Genomic DNA, 20,310 nt, shown 5'->3' on the forward strand with positions numbered 1-20,310 from the left:
AGCCAGAGAGAAAGGCTAGGTCACCTACAAAGAGAAGCCAATCAGACTAACAGTGGACCTCAGCAAAAACCCTACAAGCCAGAAGAGATTGGGGGCCAGTATTCAACATTCTTAAAGAAAAGAATTTCCAACCCAGAATTTCATAATCTGGCCAAACTAAGCTTCATAGTCGAAGGAGAAATAAAATCCTTTTTAGATGAGCAAATGCTGAGGGAATTCATCACCATCAGGCCTGCCTTGCAAGAGCTCCTGAAGGAAGCACTAAATATGGAAAGGAAAAATGTACTGGCCGCTACAAAAACACACTGTTTCTTTGACCAGTGACACTATGAAGCAACTACCTTAACAAGTCTGCAAAATAACCTGCTAGCATCATGATGATAGGATCAGATTCACACATAAAAAAATATTAACCTTAAATGTAAACGGACTAAATGCCCCAATTAAAAAAAACAGAATGGCAAGCTGGATAACGAGTCATGACCCATCAGTATGCTGTTGTATTCAAGAGACCCATCTAACGCAAAGACATACAAAAGGCTCAAAATAAAGGGATGGAGGAAAATTCACCAAGCAAATGGAAAGCAGATAAAAGCGGGAGTTGCAATCCTATTTTCTGACAAAACAGACTTTGAACCAGCAAATATCAAAAAAGACAAAGAAGGGCATTACATAGTGGTAAAGAGTTCAATTCAATAAGAAAAGCTAACTATCCTAAATATATATGCACCCAATACAGGAGCACCCAGATTTATAAGCCAAGTTGTTAGAGATCTACAAAGAGACTTAGACTCCCATACAATAAGAGTGTGAGACTTTAATACCCCACTGTCAATATTAGACAGATCATCGAGACAGAAAATTAATAGGGATATTCAGGACTTGAACTCCACTTGAACTCTGGACCTGATAGATAGCTACAGAACTCTCCATCCAGAAACAACAGAATATGCATTCTTCTCGGCAGCACATCGAACTTAGACTGAAATTGATCACATAATTGGAAGTAAAACACTCCTCAGTAACTGTGGAAGAACTGAAAATATAACAAACAGCCTCTCAGACCACAGCACAATCAAATTATAACTCAAGATTAAGAAACTCACTCAAAACCACACAATTGCATGGAAATTGGACAATCTGCTCCTGAATGACTCTTGGATAAATAATGAAATTAAAGCGGAAATCAAGAAGTTCTTTGAAACCAATGAGAACAAAGAGACAACATACCAGAATTTCTGGGACACAGCTAAAACAGTGTTAAGAGGGATAGCGGGGCTAGGCGTGATGGCTCACGCCTGTAATCCCAGCACTTTGGGAGGCTGAGGCGGGCGGATCACAAGGTCAGGAGATCGAGACTATCCTGGCTAACACGGTGAAACCCCGTCTCTACTAAAAATACAAAAACAAAATTAGCTGGGCGTGGTGGCAGGCGCTTGTAGTCCCAGCTGCTCATGAGGCTGAGGCAGGAGAAGGGCCTGAACCCAGGAGGCAGAGCTTGCAGCGAGCTGAGATTCCGTCACTGTACTCCAGCCTGGGTGGCAGAGCGAGACTCCGTCTCAAAAAAAAAGGATAGCATTAGGAGATATGCCTAATGTAAATGATGAGTTAATGGGTGCAGCACACTAACATGGCACATGTATACATATGTAACAAACCTGCACGTTGTGCACATGTACCCTAGAATTAAAGTATAATTTAAAAAAGGGAAGTTTATAGCACTAAATACCCACATCAGAAAGCTAAAAAGATCTCAAATTGATACCCTGACATCACAGCTAAAAGAACTAGAGAACCAAGAGCGCACAAACCCAAAGCTAGCAGAGGATAAGAAATAACCAAGATCAGAGGGGAACTGAAGGAGACAGAGACACAAAAAACCCTTCCAAAAATATCAGTGACTCCAGGAGCTGTTTTTTTGGAAAATAAAATAAGACTTCCAGCTAGAATAATGAAAAGAAGGAAGAATCAAATAGACACAATAAAGATGATAAAGGGGATATCACCACTGACCCCACAGAAATATGAACAACCATCAGAGAATACTATAAACACCTCTATGCAAATAAACTAGAAAATCTAGAAGAAATGGATAAATTCCTGGACACATATGATCTCCCAAGACCGAACCAGGAAAATGTTGAATCTACCAATAACAAATTCTCAAATCGATGCAGTAATAAATAGCCTACCAAGGAAGAAAAGCCCAGGACCAGACAAATTTACAGCCAAATTCCACCACAGGTACAAAGAAGAGCTGGTACATTTCTTCTGAAACTATCCCAAACATACAAAAAGGAGGGACTCCCCTGTGACTCATTTTATGAGGCCAGTGTTATCCCAGTACCAAAGCCTGCCAGAGATACAGCAGAAAAAGAAAACTTCAGGCCAATATCCCTGATGAACATTGATGCAAAAATCCTCAGTAAAATACTGGCAAACCAAATCCAGCAGCACGTCAAAAGCTTATCCATCTACCACGATCAAGTTGGCTTCATCCCTGGGATGCAAGGCTGTTTTAACATAGGCAAATCAATAACCATAATTCATCACATAAACAGAACTAAAGACAAAAACCACATGATTATCTCAATGGATGCAGAAAAGGCCTTTAATAAAATTCAGCATGTCTTCATGTTAAAAGCTCTCAATAAACTAGGTATTAATGGAACATACCTCAAAATAGTAAGTCATTTAAGACAAACCCACAGCCAGTATCTTACTGAATAGGCAAAAGCTGGAAGCATTCCCCTTCAAAACTGGCACAAGGATGCCCTCTTTCCCCACTCCTATTCAACATAGTATTGGAAATTCTGGCCAGGGCAATCAGGCAAAAGAAAGAAAGAAAGAGTGTTCAAATGGGAAGAGAGGAAGTCAAACTCTGCAGGTGACATGATCCTATATCTAGAAAACCTTGTTGTCTCAGACTAAAAGCTTCTTAAGCTGATAAGGAACTTCAGCAAAGTCTCAGGATGCAAAATCAAAGTGCAAAAATCACAGCTATTCCTATACACCAACAATAGACAAGCAGAGAACCAAATCATGAATGAACTCTCACTCACAACTGCTAGAAGAGAACAACATACGCAGGACTATAGCTATTAATAACAAGGGAAGTGAAGGACCTCTTCAAGGAGAACTACAAACCGCTGCTAAAGGAAATCAGAGAGGACACAAACAAATGGAACAACATTCCATGCTCATGGATAGGAAGAATCAGTGTCATGAAAATGGCCATATTGCCCAAAGTAATTTATAGATTCAATGCTATTCCCATTAAACTACCATTGACATTCTTCACAGAATTAGAAAAAAACTTTAAAATTCATATGGAACCAAAAAAGAGCCCATGTAGCCCAAACAATCCTAAGCAAAAAGAACAAATGTGGAGGTATCACACTACCCGACTTTGAACTATACTACAAGGCTACAGTAACCAAGACAGCATGGTACTAGTACAAAAACAGACACACAGACCAATGGAACAGAATAGAGATCTCAGAAATAAAACTGCACATCTACAACCATCTGATCTTCAACAAAGCTGACAAAAACAAGCAATGGGGAAAGGATTCCCTATTTAATAAATGGTGCTGGGAGAACTGGCTAGCCATATGCAGAAAATTGAAACTGGACCCCTTCCATCCACCTTATACAAAAATTAACTCGAGATGAATTAAAGACTTAAATGTAGAACCCAAAACTATAAAAACCCTAGAAGAAAATCTAGGCAATATCATTAAGGACATAGGCATACGCAAAAATTTCATGATGAAAACATCAAAAGCAATGGCAACAAAAGCAAAAACTGACGAATGGTCTTCTGCACAGCAAAAGAAACTGTCATGAGTGAACAGACAACCTACAGAATGGGAGACAATTTTTGTGATCTATCCATCTGACAAAAGTCTGATATCCAGAATCTACAAGGAACTTAAACAAATTTACAAGAGAAAAACCCCATTAAAAAGTTGGCAAAGGGCCAGGCATGGTGGCTCATGCCTGTAATCCCAGCACTTTGGGAGGCCAAGGCAGGGATCACGAGGTCAGGAGATCGAGACCATCCTGGCTAACACAGTGAAACCCCATCTCTACTAAAAACGCAAAAACTTCGCCAGGCATGGTGGCTCATGCCTGTAGTCCCAGCTACTCAGGAGGCTGCGGCATGGCATGAACCCGGGAGGCGGAGCTTGCAGTGAGCCAAGATCACACCACTGCGTTCCAGCCTGGGCGACAGAGCAAGACTCTGTCTCAAAAAAAAAAAAAGTTGGCAAAGGACATGAACAGACATTTCTCAAAAGAAGACATTTATGCAGCCAACAAACATGAAAAAAAGCTCAACATCACTGACCATTAGAGAAATGCAAATGGAAACCACAATGAGATACCATCTCATGCGAGTCAGAATGGTGATTATTAAAAAGTCAAGAAACAACAGATGCTGGTGAGACTATGGAGAAATAGGAACATTTACACTGTTGGTGGGAATGAAAATTAGTTCAACCATTGTGGAAGACACTGTGGTGAAATCCTCAAAGACCTAGAATCAGAAATAACATTTGACCCAGCAATCCCATTACTGGGTATATACCCAAAGGAATATAAATCATTCTGTTACAAAGATACATGCATGTGTATGTTGACTGCAGCAGTATTCACAATAGCAAAGACATGGAATCAACCCAAATGCCCATTATCCAGTGATGGACTGGATAAAAAAATGTGGTACATATACACTATGGAATACTATACAGCCATAAAAAGGAATGAGATTGTGCCCTTTGCAGGGACACTGATGGAGCTTGAAGCCATTTTCCTCAAAAAGCCAAACACTGCATGTTCTCACAAGTGGGAGCTGAACAATGAGAACACATGGACACATGGAGGAGAGCAACACACACTGGGGCCTGTTGGTGGGGTGGGGTGGGGTGGGGGGCAGGTGGAGGGAGCACATCAGGATAAATAGCTAATGCATGTGGGGCTTAACACCTAGGTGATGGATTGATAGGTGGAGCAAACTACCATGCCACATATTTACCTATGTAACAAACCGGCACATGCTGCACATGTATCTCAGAATTTTAATTTAATTTAAAAAACATATAAGAAATACTCATTTTTGTCTTAAAGCCAATTATGTGTTATCAGATTAGAAATTCTTGTTTGTGACTTTGCAGAACCTCTTCCATCTGGCCTAATAATAGTAGTAGTATTTTTTAAAGAATGAAGCCCTTTCTTAAAAGCCTAGTTGACTAGGGATCTCAAGTGGACACAGCTGACAGAACTTTGTACTAGAAAGGAGGGGGAGGATATAGAATGTCTCTTCAGGTATAGTACTAACTTACTTCAAATACCATAGATCTTGAAATGAATAAGCCACTTAGAAAATTCTGTTATCGACACTTAACACTCTGCAGCTTAAGGAATAGAGAAAGTTTCATAGCCCTGTTACTCATCAAATACTATTTTTCTACCAGAGATCACAGCCTTGGCTTGCTGCTGTTTTCCTTTTCTACACAATCAAGTGAATTTCCTGTATGTGTAAAACCTTCTTTAATTTTAACAGAAATGGTGCTCTTATGGGTTAATGGAGCTGAGTTAAAATCCACTTGCCATCAGTTGCTGCCCTGGTCTATAGGAATTTTCTTAGTGTATTAAATTTGCTGCTTCTATTTTTTTTTCCATTTCTTTTGCAAACATGTTTTGAAATATTTCAGACATACTAGTAGACAAATAGTAATATAATGAACACCTCTGTTCATACTGTCCTGCTTGTGGGTTAAAACACTGGCAGTAGAGCTAAAGTTTCTGGAGACCCTTCTCTCACATCTGCCCATCACTTTCAGTCATTGGTTTCAAATATTCTTTTTTTGTTGTTTGTTTTTTGAGACAGAGTCTCGCTCTGTCGCCCAAGCTGGAGTGCAGTGGCACAATCTCAGCTCACTGTAACCTCTACCTCCTGGGTTCAAACAATTCTGCCTCAACCTCCCAAGAACCTGGGACTACAGGCGCACACCACCACGTCCAGCTAATTTTTTGTATTTTTAGTAGAGATTGGGTTTCATCATGTTGGCCAGGCTGGTCTAGAACTCCAGACCTCAAGTGATTTGCCCACCTTGGCCTGCCAAAGTGTTGGGATTACAGGTGTGGCCACTGCACCCTGCCAAATATTCTCTGTTGTCTCTCTTTTTTTTTTTTTTTTTGGAGACAGAATCCTGCTCTGTCACCCAGGCTGGAGTGCAATGGCCTCATCTTGGCTCCCTGCAACCTCCACTTCCTGGGTTCAAGTGATTCTCCCTGCCTCAGCCTCCCGAGTATCTGGGATTACAGGCGCACGTCATCATGCCCTGTTAATTTTTGTATTTTTAGTAGAGACAGGGTTTTGCCATGTTGGCCAGCCTGGATGTTCTCTCATTTTTAAAAAGCAGTTTCACTTTAGACACTAAAAGCAAGTGTCCTAATAAACGCTGAAGAAGAAAAATATTTTATTAGATTATTTGCCCTTTCTTCTCTGACTTGAGAATACATTTTCTCAGAAAAAGGTAGAATCCTCAGATTTGTCCATAAACCAAGGGTACCTTAAGACATTTTCTTTGTGTTACAGTGAAAATGACTATTTTGACAACCTGGAAGATAAGGAGCTAGGCTAAGTCTTACTCTCGTCTATCCTGTCTGTCACTAGGAAGGTTTCCTACCTTTCCAAAGGTTAGTGCTCCATTTTGCCCCTATGTGGATTTATTTCGTTGAAAATTGCTGCTCATGGCAGGTAGGTCCTGCAACTGGTCCTTTTATTCATCTTCAACTTTCTGGTCTGTGGAGGTTTTTTAGGAGTTGCCTGGAGAACTTAGAACTGACTAAAATATCCCTCTTTTACTTTCCCTAGAAATATCCTGTTATACTTTGTTTTTGTTTTTGTTTTTTTTCTTTACATGTTCATTCTGACTGTTGCTTCTGTTAAAGATGACTTGATCTAAAGAGTAATCTTAGGCTTAAGTTGTTCTTTTCTTCATTTGTTTTAGAAGGATTCAGGAGATTTATGATTTAAATTTTGACGTTGTGATCATTACAGTTAAAACACATTTTAAACTAATAGTAAAAATATTTTCTACCTAAGAGAAAAAGGGCTAAACCTGTTACAAAGGATGACTCACTGTGGAAATACTGATTGTCATGATGTGGTAAGTTTTGCTTTACTCCGCTAATATGGCTACGTGAAGCTCCTTCTGGTCTTAACTGCCTGGACAAATCATAGTGGCCTTATAGTAGCTGGTACTGTTGGAAGACTGGCCTGTATTTCAGTGGATTTGCCAACTTTTGAAGAACCCATGGTGATTTCTTCTGAGGTTTGCATGTTTTAACTTCCTTCATGCAAATGCTTTTAGCTACTAAGATTTTTATTTTACATTGTGTATTTTTCCATGGAGTATGGTCATTCTGTGTTTTGAGGGCAAGGCAGTGGGGTAGGACTGAGTTGAAAAGCATAATATGGCTCATCTTTTCTTTTCTTTTCTTTTTTTTTTTTTTGCATTTTGTGCTGCTTTTATTTTACGAAAAAGCTAATTCAAATCTACATTAAACTAAGTTGAATACAAAGTCTTTGTGAAGAAGGCCTGGTAGTCTCATTTACAAAAATGGCCAGTGTCGTCTTTGGCCTTCAGATTTCAGGGTGGGCACTTCAAATGGCTTCACATTTGCATGTTTCAGCACTAGAGCATAGGAATAGACTCTGGCATCCACTGTAAGATGTTCTTCAGCTATGAGAGCATCGAGTCTCTGCAGCAGGTCATTCTTGGGTAACGAAATGACTTCCACAAATTCTCCATCCCCTGGCGTTGGCTTGGGCCTTAGATTTTCTATATCATCTCCGTTAATGATTACTGTCACAATGTGTGTGGTACAGTTTGACAAACTTGGGTCCATACAGACCACTGGAGAACTTTCGGCAATGTCCCCCTAGTAGCCAGTTTCTTCTTCAAGCTCCCGAAGAGCAGCTGCTCCTGGGATTTCACCATAATCTATGAGATCTGCAGGGAACTCTATGCAGTAGCCACCCGTTGGTCGTCAGGACTGTTTCACCAGAATGATACACTCGTAGTGAAGCGTTCTCTGCAGCACAGGGATGATCGCTGCATCATCACCAGTCTGTTCTTTCCTGGTTGTACGTTACACTGAGTCCCAAGTTCCAGTTTTACCAGTAGGAGCCACCTACGTTGTTTTTTCAAGCTTGACCCATTTTCCTTCTGAAATTAACTCCTCCAAAATAATACAGTGTTTCCATTCTGAGAAGATTCAGTTGGTTCTTGGCTGTCCCTTTTCAAACTAGTCTTTACAGCCCTCAGGAGAGAAGTTTACCTCCAAGGTGTAGGGGTGACAAAGGGAAGAGAATGAAAGAACTACTGGAGGCAGCAGTGTCAGCAGGTGCCAGTGCCACGGCTGGAGACACCGGTGCCTACCGAGGTGCTGAAAGGATGTGCCATGGCTCATCTTTTCAAGTCAACCAGTATTTATCAAGCTGCTCTGTGGAAGGTGTGGGGACAGGATGGTACCTGTCCTTAAAACCAGAATGATCAGACTCAGTGGAAAGAGAGTTACAAGAGTTACTTGAACAACTGTTTGTCCCTGATTATAAAATAAGATGGAGTGATAAATACGCTAGAATAATAGATAAGCTTTTGAAAAAAAAGTAGAGAATTAGTTCCACCTCAATATATCCAAGACTTCATGGCAGAGTTCTTGGTTGAATAGGACTTCAAAGAGTAAATAGGAATAGGAAAGGCTTGGAAGGATGGGAGGAGGGGAGGTGTTCTGGTTTATGAGTTACATAAATAAGTACTTGGAAGCTTAGAAGTGCCTGGAATATCTGGTGTGAGTTGAAGCACTGAGTGCATTCAAGAATACTAGTTTGAGCCAGAGTCAGAAAAGAAGCTTGATGCCAAATCACAGACGGCTGTGAATGTGAGGCTGAGGAATTGGGGCTTGATTCTTCAGGCCTGATATTGTTTCATGCCAGCAGAGGTGGGAGAGAGAGGGTTTCCCAGCTCATTGACGTAATGAGCCACTGTGACTAATGGAAATTGCATATTCTTCAGGTAGGTTGGGGTGAAGTTCAGGTAGTTGAGAAATTCGTAGCTCAGAGAGCTTGTCTTCCTTAGAGAGAGTATAAAAATTGACTCTCACTGTAAGTAGTCAGAAGTCTCTTAAGAATACTAATATCAAAAGCTTCATTTTAGAGATTACTTTTGATGCATATATTGTAAAGCCACCTGTTTGAGATATGAAGTCATTGAGATTTTTCCCATATATGATTTACTTTATCTTGTGGTAGCTACCCAGGTAAATATATTCCTGAAGAGTGTTAATGTGAGGGAACTAAATTTTTGTAAATTGAGTCATTTTAGAGCAGCAAGAATTTTTTTTTTTACAGATTTCTATTGTGATATAATTAATCTGATTATTTTAGAGCAAGACAGTATCCATCCCACCCCCACTCCTGCTCTGTCCTATGAACATATGCTTCAAAATTTTTGTCTTGTCAACATCTTGAACTGAGAAGCCAGTATTTAAATCTTAACCTTTATAACACACTGATTTTTACCATTTGCAGATGACAGAATTCCCTGTTATTCTTAATTTAGAAGTAACTTACGTGAGTGGACTTGTTTCTAGTTTGTTTTGCTTGCTAAAGAACACAAGTTGTTTGGGTTTAGGATGGGGTTTGGCACACCTTTTCTGAAAGGGCCAGGTCGTTAATATTTTAGGCTTGGGAACCGTATGGTAACTGTGCTTGTTGTAATTGGAAACACCTATAGACTGTACATAAATGAATGGACATGGCTGTGTTCTAATAAAACTTTATATATAAAACAGGAAGAGATAAAACAGGAAGAGATTGGGGTTTGCTGACTTCAGCCTAGAATTTTCTTCTGTTTAAGCTGATTTCATATCTAAAAGAAAGTAAAAGACAAGATGTCAAATTACTGCATAAGTTATTCCTATAACGTAGGCACCTGTGGCTTATAGAGACTGCTGTTTTTAAGTGTTGCTATGTTGCCTTTATATGTATAACCATAAGCAAAAATTTCTTTCATCCTGCTCTACCTTTTCCTCAAATATTTTGACTACCCGTCATGTACCAGATGTTAGGCTGAGGATAAATGGTGAAGAGGCAGAGTGGCCCCTGTCCTCACAGAGCTGTAGACCAGTACAGGGGGCAGACGGTAAGCAAACAAAGTAATTCTAGGCTGTGATAAGCACTATGATGTTATCAAGCATGATGCTGAGAAGGAATTGGGGGGGAGTGGGGTATTATGTATATAGAGTGTTGAGGGGAGGCCTCCCTGAGGAGGTGAAGTTGAAGCCGAGACCTGAGGCCAAGAGGATTTAGTCATGTGAAAAACCTGATGGGTCAGAAGACAGTCATCCTCCCCTTCTCCCTCCGTGGAATGTCAGTCAGTATAAACGTGGATAAACTATTCACATTTTCAGATAAAACATTAAAAGCTATTTTATAATATTTCCCCCCCCTCTTTTTAACTTCCTTTTTAGGTAAGACTAAAAGCAATGAGAACAAATGGAAATTTTTGTCTTCTGGTTAACACATGCACATACATTCTGAATATACATTGAAGTGTTGGCTACCAGGATAAAAGTTTTAGCATTGTGGCCTATTATTTAGAGCCTTTGGGATGTGTGGAACTTGTTAAGCATTGTTCATTTGCGTTTTATAAGGTTGAAACTGCCTGTGTTTGTGTTCTCATGGCGCTCCTGAAGGAACATGCGGTGGGAGAGCGCCCTCTGCTGGCGACTCTCCCTCATCGTGCTCTGCCTACTGTAGCCAGTGGGAGAGGCGAGGCTTCCCAGAGGGTGTGCTCCAGTGGTCAGGTTTTGGGGTCTCACAGGCCTTCCATTGTCATATCATAAGCTCTTTAGGTCACGTTTAGGAGAATATTCATAAATAGACTTGTACATCCCTAGCTCCTGTGCTCTGTTGCTTTTTTCCTTATCTGTGGCCCTGTAATTACCAGTGCTCTTTCCTGGACTGATTACTGACACTGTGATGGCAGATGAAGAGGGCAATGTAAACTGAGTGAAGCTCTTCTGTTTTCACCTGCTATCTTTGGCAGCTAAGAACCACCTAACGTTGCCTCACTTTACTGATACATGCTGTTGACAGATGCACAAAATGAATATAAAGTGGATACGTGTGTGGTAGCATTTTGAATCTTTGTACAGGAGGAGCATGTCCTACGTGAAGTGATCATCCTGCGGGAACCTTGACCTAGAGGGATTCACCGTGTTGGCTAGGTTTGGGGTGTTTCATTTTTGTTCTTGGGGTGTTTTGTTTGTTTGTTTGTTTTTGTTTTGTTTGTCATTGTTTGTTTTTCATTTTTATTTCGTCCCAACATTTTCCTTTATGGTCCACCATTAGATATTGATCAGTTGAAGCTCATTTTAAGACTCGTTGGAACCCCAGGGGCTGAGCTTTTGAAGAAAATCTCCTCAGAGTCTGTGAGTTGATGCTTTGTAATTATCTGCCCTGTTGGGAGCCTCTGCCACTTGCCTTCTGCCAATCTGTACTTTGACCTGGGTGTGTTTGTAAGCACACATACCCTTTGTGTGCTGAATTCCAGGATGAGTGAGGTATAAGATAGTGTGAGTGTGTGTGTGCGTGCACGCATGTGTGCCTGCTTGCATGCACAAGTGTGTTTTATTCTCTATCTGGGTACACACTAAGATCATGGGAGCCTCTATTAGGCAATAGTATCCCAGTAAAGCAATGAGATTTGAGATTCTAATTCATTCCAAGAGATTAATGCAAAATGTGTGTCTCTGTCCTCAAGCTCTGACTTTCATCTTTCTCAGAAGTTTCACGTATGCTCTAGAGCTCTTTTCACTGTTTCTAGTGTTTGTTCTCAGCGCATAAACTTCACCATGTATTTAGTCTAACTTAATCACTAAAAGAATAAAATGTACATTGTCTGCACACTGTTGCCCCTTCCCATAAGTTATTTTTTATTGTTTTAGAATAGATACTCACATATCCTACGTAAAATGTTCGTTCCCAACAGAGGGACCTTTCTACCCAGTCCCTAGACCCCACTCAGAAGAAACAACTCCACTCTTGATACCTCAGATCCACAGGAATGTGGTTATAAATTTTCCTTCTATTGCCTTGTAATTATAAGTTAAATAACCCGAGACAGAGTTTGGAGCTAGTGCTTTCTTGCTTCTAAGCAGGGACTTAGACAGAAGCCATGGGAATGTGACTCTGGCTTACTTTTGCTTGATTTCCTGCTCTTGGTCATTTTCTTGGGCCAGAGGCATGAGAGAAGCCATGAAAGCCCAGTTTTTTTTCCTTTTTCCCTCAATCTGCTGCCAGGCAGTTGAACAAAAGAAAAAATGAGCTACGGAGCCAAGCTCCAGTTATGCCTTCCTGGATTCTCCTCCCAACATTTATGACTGAAGGGGCCCTTTGCCTAGTTGGGAAGACTGCTGGGTAGCTTGAGGCAGGCATAAGTAGGTGAGTTGGAACCGTTCATTCACCTTCCGGACAAAATAAAGAATACCGTCATCTGGTATGTATCCGGTACATTTCTTGAAAGGATGCCAAAGCCCAGTGTATTTCTGAACCTCCACTCTGAATTTTGTTTCATTTACTTATTTAAGATAAAGAAGCAAAGGCCCAGAAAGGCAGTGACTTTTCCACATCATGCACTGAGTCACGTGGCAGAGCTGAGTATAGATCCCAGATGCTGGATAACATGATCCAAACTATAATCGCATGTGATTACATACTATTTTGGAAGTCGTTGTCAGTGTTACCACAATGTCAACCTAAAGAGGTATTTTTTCCCCCTTTATGATATATAGAAGCTGGATTACAGTGAATCAAAGATACCAGATGATGCTTAGAAAGGGCAGTACTTTTTTTTTTTAATGTTTTTTCTTAGAAACACTGTCTTACAGTAAGAGGCCCTAAGGGCAGAGGGAGGGCTGGGAAGGAGCTCAATTAATAAATAGTGCTAATGAGACCAAGCAAATTCATTTCTTTCCTGAGAGTGACTCTTAGCAGCCCTTTCCTAGTCTTCTCTTCCATCCCAGCCATCTGCCCTATAGATATGTGCTATTAGTCGTAAGGAATTCAAACCAAAGTCTAGGTAAAATAGTCAATAGTATTTATCTCTCATTAATCCATCACTTATTTTTAAGAAAGAAACACTAGGTGCACAGCATAATAGTGGAGGTCCCTCTGTGAAATGAGGCACATTATATATTTCAACAGCTCTACTGAAATTGAGTACCAGAATACAGAACTTGACTCAAATAATATTATATTGAGTGTAAGAATAAGAAAGTTTTTTTTTGTTTTTTCCTACATAATTGGGGCAAGTGGATAAAAGTAGTTTAAACATCCTAAGGGGTAGACAAGATTGATTTCGTGTTCATGACACGGCCCAAGTACCTGTTTATCTTATGGTAACATAATGGATAAATAAGGCCAGGTGAGTAAAATTGTTCAGAGATTTTTAAAATTTTAAAAATTAAAGAAAAAAGACATTAGTGAAGGAATGCAGAAAATAGAAAGCCAACAGCTGTTTTCATTCTCCTGAAAAGTAGTGAAGTAGCGATGCCAATAATTATGAAGAAATTGAATGCTGAGTAAGAGAATGCAGTAATGGATTGAGAACCTATTAGGATGAGCCATAGGAAAAGGTATAAATGGGTTGTGATGGAGGCCAAGGAAAGAGAATTCATTTGGTTAATGTCCCAGTATTTGTAATAATCAGTGAAAGAACAAGAAAATCATATTAAGAAAGCAAAAGCAGACTGGGCACAGTGGCTCACATTTGTCCTCACAGCACTTTGGGAGACTGAGGCAGGAGGATCACTTGAGGCCAGGAGTTTGAGGCTGCAGGAAGTGGTGATCGTGCACTGCACTCCAGCCTGGGTGACAGAGCAAGACCTTGTGTTTAAAAATAAATAAACTAATTAATTAAATTAGATAAAAAAGCAAAGACCTGACTCATTCATATTTTCCTCCAGAAATAGAATCTTTCTAACCTCTTGACAGAAAGGGGATATAAAAAATAACCTCTTTGACTAAAGGAGACAAAGACAGAAAATGCGCAGGCCAGGTATTATTCACAGAAAGGAAGGAGAAGTGGAGGATTTTTACATTTTAAGACCCAACTGGTATATTGCTATTGCTGGTTTATTTTGTGGCCCCTTTTTGTTACTTCGCTTGGCATGAAAAGTGTCATTTGTTATGTGATTTGTTAAAGGTAACTCTAAATTCTGTTTCCTAAACTCCTAACAAAACAAAGAATTCCATCATCTGGTATGGATCTGGTACATTTCTTAAAAGGACCACAAATCAAAGTGTAATTACTACCTCTTTTGGAATTTACTGGCCTCTGTCTTTGGGTTTAGGGAGCGTGAAAGGCAGCGTGGAGCACATGGCTCTAGCTCTCTCCCTGTGGCCAGCCTTAAACAGATTACTGCTAAGTCATCTGACCACTAGGGAGTTTAGTTCAGAGGACGAGCTAAAGTAGAAAAATTATTTGGGAAAGCCACAAAGAAGTAAAATTGCTTGGCCATGGTGCTTATTGAAGATGACGCTTCACCTGAATGAGGGAATTAGTAGTTAACAAGAAAAGGACTAGAAAAGGGGTTTATTGAATTACATTGAAGATTTTTAAAATCTCCTCACTTCTGCTCTTAGTAGGAACATGATAAACAGTTCTTACATTTTAGAAGAGGGCGAGTTGTATTAACATTGATAGAACAGTTAGAGAAGTTGTGGTACAGCTTACATATGTGCCTATACATATAGAAAATCTCATAGTTCTGCCCTTGTCAGATACTTGCAGAGTATTTTGCAGACTTCCCTCCACCTGTTTGTTAAGTGAGGTTAGTCTGTTCGCTTGTTGAAGAGACTTGTGGAGGAAATCATGTGGCATGCTTTAACACTGTCAGCAGCCTGTGACTTCTGTTTTGCCTTTGCCATTAGCCTCTAACCTTCTGCCCGTCTCCTCTTTCTTCATTTACCCATTTTGTGTTTGTGGCAAGTATTTTAAATGTACCACTAAATAATATCTTTGAAATGTGGCATTGCTTATTAACCCAGATGCCCACGTGTATCTTAATTCGGAGGGATGGTGCCTTGGAGAACCCGTGCTGCAAAAGTTTAGTCTCTTTCTTGAATGGATATGTTGGATATTTTATTTTGTTCAAAGTTTGAGTCAAAAATTTTAGAATCATCTATATTTCTCCCACAAACAGGTTTTGGCCGTCAGTACTTGAAAACAGTTCTCTGGCTGGCATCCTGGATCAAGGGGCAGTCTGTTTCCAGGGAACCTAAAATATTTAACAGTAAAGATGATGCTAAAACCAAAGAAAAGTAATTTTTCTTATCTGCATGGCCAGTCACTGACTACATGCCTAGTTACTCATGTCATTCACAGAAGCGACTCATGTCATTCACAGAAGCTTTAACATGCAGCCTTGGGTCCTCGGGTAGGGTGAATGGGGGGTAGGTTTTTTTGTTTGTTTAGGGGTGGCTTTTTGACCTTTTTAAAAACTTGAGTTGAAAATTATTTTTTGCACTGTATGTTTAACAATGCCCTTGACTAGGCATCTAAGATATTAACCAGCTTCAGCAGATTATGCGTCTGACGGGAACACCCCCCGCTTATCTCATTAACAGGATGCCAAGCCATGAGGTGAGAACAAAGAGACTATACAGGGATGTCGCACTGAGAAGCCACTTTCTCATTTTATTGCCACTGTATAACCAACAGTTTTTAACATCACTGGATGCTTGCATGTGCCTGGAGGCCTGCCTATGTGCTATTGCAAGATGTTGACTTTTGGGATAAAATGTCATCCAGTCTTGTGAGATTGGGGATATAATTAGTAAGCTTGTAAATGGAAAATTGTTATTTTTATATTTGGTTTTGTGAATTTAGTGCTCGTGAGGTGGTTTCTTTCTAGGTGCTATGCCTGTAGCTAGGGTGTGCTACTATCATGACCTTTATCAGAAGGGTAGTTAACTGAAGTCCATTAGCATGCTTTCTAATTCATCCACTTTTTTAATGACCAAAAGAGAATTCTTTATTTAAAAACAAAACAAAACAAAACTGAAATATCCAGTACTAATACATACTATATTTAAAAGAAAATACACAAATAATATAAAATAAATACAAACACTTTGGTACAGTTAGGTACCTTCTTTATTCTTAACTACTTAGTCTAACTCTTGTTTTATTATCAGAGGTCATTGGGGCACTTCTTTCTTTCTAAGATACCCTTAATATTTTGGGGAACTGGGTTGGCATCACAGAGGGCCCCTCCCAGCAACTTTGTTTCTACTTCGGCTATATTCAGGTCATCTGTTGATTTATCTTTATTAAAGGGATGACTGTTCTCTGAATGAGATAATTGTCTCTTACCTGTTTTCCCTTCATCTTTTTATTTACATGTTCAAGTAGAAAGGGATTACAGCCATTTATATATTCAATTCCTACAACTTCTTTTCAAATCAGAAAGATTCTCAGTTGCTTTTCAAAGCAGACCTTTCCTCCTGACTCCACATGCAATCATTAAGAAGGTGAAGGCTTGGCGTGGTGGCATGCATCTGCAATTCTCAGCACTTTGGAAGCTGAGATGGTAGGATCACTTGAGCCCAGGAGTTTGAGACCATCCTGGGCAACACAGCAATACTGCAGGTCTACAAAAAAATTTAAAAATTACGGCATGATAGCACACGCCTGCAGTCTCAGCTACTTGGGAAGCTGAGGCAGGAGGGTTGCTTGAGTCAGAAGTTTGAGGCTATAGTGAGCTGTGATTGTGCCAGTGATCTCCAGCGTAGGCAACAGAACAGAGACTGTGTCTCTAAAAAATTTTTTTTAATAAATAAGGTGAACTTGCCCAAGCAACCAGATTTTGTTTTTGTTTTTGTTTTGTTTTAAGACAGGATCTCACTCTGTCACCCCAGCTGGAGTGCAGTGGCACAATCTTAGCTCACTGGAACCTCCACCTCCTGTGCTCAAGCTTCCTGGGCTCCATCTTCCTGCTCAAGTGATCCTCTTACCTCAGCCTCCCAAGTAGCTGGGACCACAGGCATGCGTCACCATGCCTGGCTAATTTTTTGTGTTTTTAGAGACAAGTTTTCACCATGTTACCCAGGCTGGTCTCAAAGTCCTGGGCTCAAGTGATCTGCCCTCCTTGGCCTCCCAAAGTGCTGGGATTACAGGCGTGAGTCACCGTGTCTGGGCAACCAGAACTTTTTACAACCTTGTGTGTGTATGTGTAAACATAAATATACATACATACCTTTACTGTTGGACTGTATTAAAACAGAAATTTTAAAAAGGTGGTTAAGATAGACAGCAGACTTTGCTTTTCTCTGAAGGTGATAGTGGGATAGCAGATAATGTTTCTTGAACTCTCACTTGGAACCAAGTACTGTGTTAAGAAAGTACTAGGTTTGTTATCTCTAATCTTCACTCCAACCCTGTGAGGTAGGACTGTTATATTAAGTTTATATTAACTTTTTTGTTACCAGTGTTACTTTGTTAGCAAGGTTTAATATTGATGTCCTTTGATGTGCTAAGAGCACCTACTGAAGTTAGCACTATCAAAAGACTGCTGGTCCAAGACTTACTTTGGGAATACCAACCCTTCTAACAATTTTAGCTTTTTGAGAAGGCTGTCTCAGAAAGGGCTACTTCTTACATATCTCGGCCTCAGTTTTTAAACTTCTCATCCTGTGATCAGAAAGCCGATGAAAGAGAATTTGATTGATGAGTATTCTCGTTCACTTGAAATGCAACTGTGAGAGATAGCAGGAATAAAGAAGGTGATGATCATAACTAGGAAGTTAGGATGGCAGTAAGGGAGAAGTTTTATCAAAGACAGTTATAAACATTGGAGTTAGTGGACTTTGTCAGTTAACACTCGTTCCTTAGCAGGACCAAGATTCTTTCTTTGAGAGAAGTAACATTATTGAACAAAGTAATTCTGAAAACCCTTGTTTTTTCAGGCAAGAAACTATATTCAGTCTTTGACACAGATGCCGAAGATGAACTTTGCGAATGTATTTATTGGTGCCAATCCCCTGGGTAAGTTGACAATATCCTCACCTCATGGATATTGAATTGGTTATGATATAAATTGGGGATATGAAGAAGAGTTTCTCCTTTTGACCAAATAAAGTACCACTAGTTGAATCTTGGAAGGTGATAAATATGGCTTTTATTATCTATTTGTGTTGTCAGATTTTTTTTTAATTACATGAGATGCTTATATGTTTAAATGATCACAGACCTTGGGGTCGGGGGAATGAGCAGGTACAGTGGAGAAAGGAGAGAAAGTAATAGGAATGTTGAGATAAAGGATTGGAGAGGCAGGAAGAAGCAGATACAGAAGAAAGCTGTAGCTTGTTCACAACTGCTGTGGATTCATGGTGTCCCTGAGTGGAGGACAAAAACCACTGAAGTGCAGGTGGGTGTTTAGAGGACCCACCCAGGAACTCCCTGCAGGGTGCTCTGCTCTATCGGTAGCTGCCGTTGCTACAGATCCTGTCATCTTCCACACACATGAACTTTTCCCCTCCCTTATTCTTTCTCTGCCCCTCAGAGGTGTAACTATCCTCTCCTCTTTGTGGAGCTTATTTGCTACCTAAACTTAAAGAAATGGCTTCATATGCCTTCAAGAGCCTTGGCAGAGGGAAGTGATGGTGGCAGTTGAAGATATGTGTTGCCTTGGCTAAAAATGCAATTGCTTTATTATTATTATTATTGTTATTATTTTTTTTGGTAGTGTCAGGGTCTCAGTCTGTTACCCAGGCTAGAGTACAGTGGCACAGTCATGGCTCACTGCAGGCTTAAACTCCTGGGCTCCAGTGATCCTCCTGCCTCAGCCTTCCACATAGCTAGGACTACAGGCATGCATCCCCATGCCTGGCTAATTTTTTAAAGAATTATTTGTAGAGACAGGGTCTCACCATCTACTAATCTTTGTCTCCTGGGCTCATGTAATCTGCCCACCTCAACTTCCAAAAGTGCTGGGATTCAGATGTGAGCCACCATGCCTGGCTGACTATATTCTTTGAAGGGGAGGACTGATGTGTGCTTCAGATGGTCCCTGAAAGCTGCTTTGCCTGAGCCTCATTCCCTGACTCTAGAAGAGGGCAGTGGACAGTGCTGTTTAATGGTAGACACAGAAAGATCAGACCAGGAACTCCCTACAATAGGGAAGGGAGCTATGCTATGATAACGAGTATAATCCGCCTTCTCACTTTTCTTAAGATTGTATTGCGTGGTATGTTTTAAAATCTCACTGCATTTCTTTGCATCTGTGTGGGTCATGTGTTTTCTTAAGGGTCTTGGCAGCTATGCTTCAGGTTTAGTTTTATCTTTTTGAGGGCCGACAGCCATGCTGACTTCTTTAGAAGCTGGGGTGAAGGCTAGGTGATTTTACCTTTTTAAGTACTTCATCCATAGTGGTTATGGAGAGGAATTTTAGTGTCGCAGTGATAATTCTTACAATAGCAGAGATGCTCATGCTCTTTGAAGTATTGGGCAGTTGTGGATGAGTTTGTGTCAGCCTTGGAGACGGAGAGTATGTCATATCTCAGCTGGGTTGCTCTCCTGCCCAAGGATGAATCCACAGTCTCATCAGGGGTAGGTATGATTCTACTGAGATTGGTTTAGGTTTGCATCTGCCCTGGCATGCTCTAATTGACTTTGTATGATTTATTTGAGCTGAGAAGCTCTCTTTGAGCCTTAAGTACTACAGGATGTTGGGAAAAGATGTTGTGTTCTTTCTTTCTTTCTTTTTTTTTTTTTTGAGACGGAGTCTCGCTCTGTCGCCCAGGCTGTAGTGCAGTGGCACGATCTTGGCTCATTACAAGCTCCGCCTCCTGGGTTCAAGTGATTCTTCTGTCTCAGCCTCCCAAGTAGCTGCGACAGCAAGCGTGTGCCACCACGCCTGGCTAATTTTTTGTATCTTTAGTAGAGACTGGGTTTCACCGTGTTAGCCAGGATGGTCTCAATCTCCTGACCTCGTGATCTGCCCACCTCGGCCTCCCAAAGTGCTGGGATTACAGGCGTGAGCCACTGCACCCGGCCCGTTGTGTTCTTTCTTGTCTGTCATTCTGTTCTGAATTTGTCCAGAACAGCCCTAAGCCCTAAGTTTTAAACAGGGCAGTACTCACTGACACCCTCTTAACGGACTCAGAAAGATCTGTTAATTCATTTTTTAGTGGGAGAGGGGAGATATTTGTGTTCCAGCAGCTTATTTAGG

At 40.5% G+C, this 20,310-nt stretch overlaps 1 protein-coding gene and 1 pseudogene across 11 annotated transcripts in view; one reads left to right on the plus strand and one right to left on the minus strand.

Annotated features, from left to right (window-relative positions):
- Positions 1–20,310, plus strand: part of MAPK14 (mitogen-activated protein kinase 14) — an 84,978-nt gene that overhangs the window by 58,275 nt on the left and 6,393 nt on the right. For 6 of the 11 annotated variants that reach the window (XM_003897513.5, XM_021937178.2, XM_009205001.4 and 3 more), the window contains 2 exons: positions 11,429–11,508; positions 18,047–18,125. In XM_003897513.5, coding sequence (XP_003897562.1) covers positions 11,429–11,508; positions 18,047–18,125 — 159 coding nt within the window. Of the gene's footprint in view, positions 1–11,428; positions 11,509–15,642; positions 15,723–18,046; positions 18,126–20,310 lie in introns of all 11 variants that reach the window. The other 5 variants (XM_003897514.5, XM_021937179.2, XR_002521533.2 and 2 more) reach the window with 3 other exon arrangements.
- On the minus strand, positions 7,423–8,477 carry LOC108585256 (annotated as a pseudogene).

The sequence above is a fragment of the Papio anubis genome, chromosome 6 (genome assembly GCF_008728515.1).
Source record: "Papio anubis isolate 15944 chromosome 6, Panubis1.0, whole genome shotgun sequence".
NCBI lineage: Eukaryota > Metazoa > Chordata > Mammalia > Primates > Cercopithecidae > Papio > Papio anubis.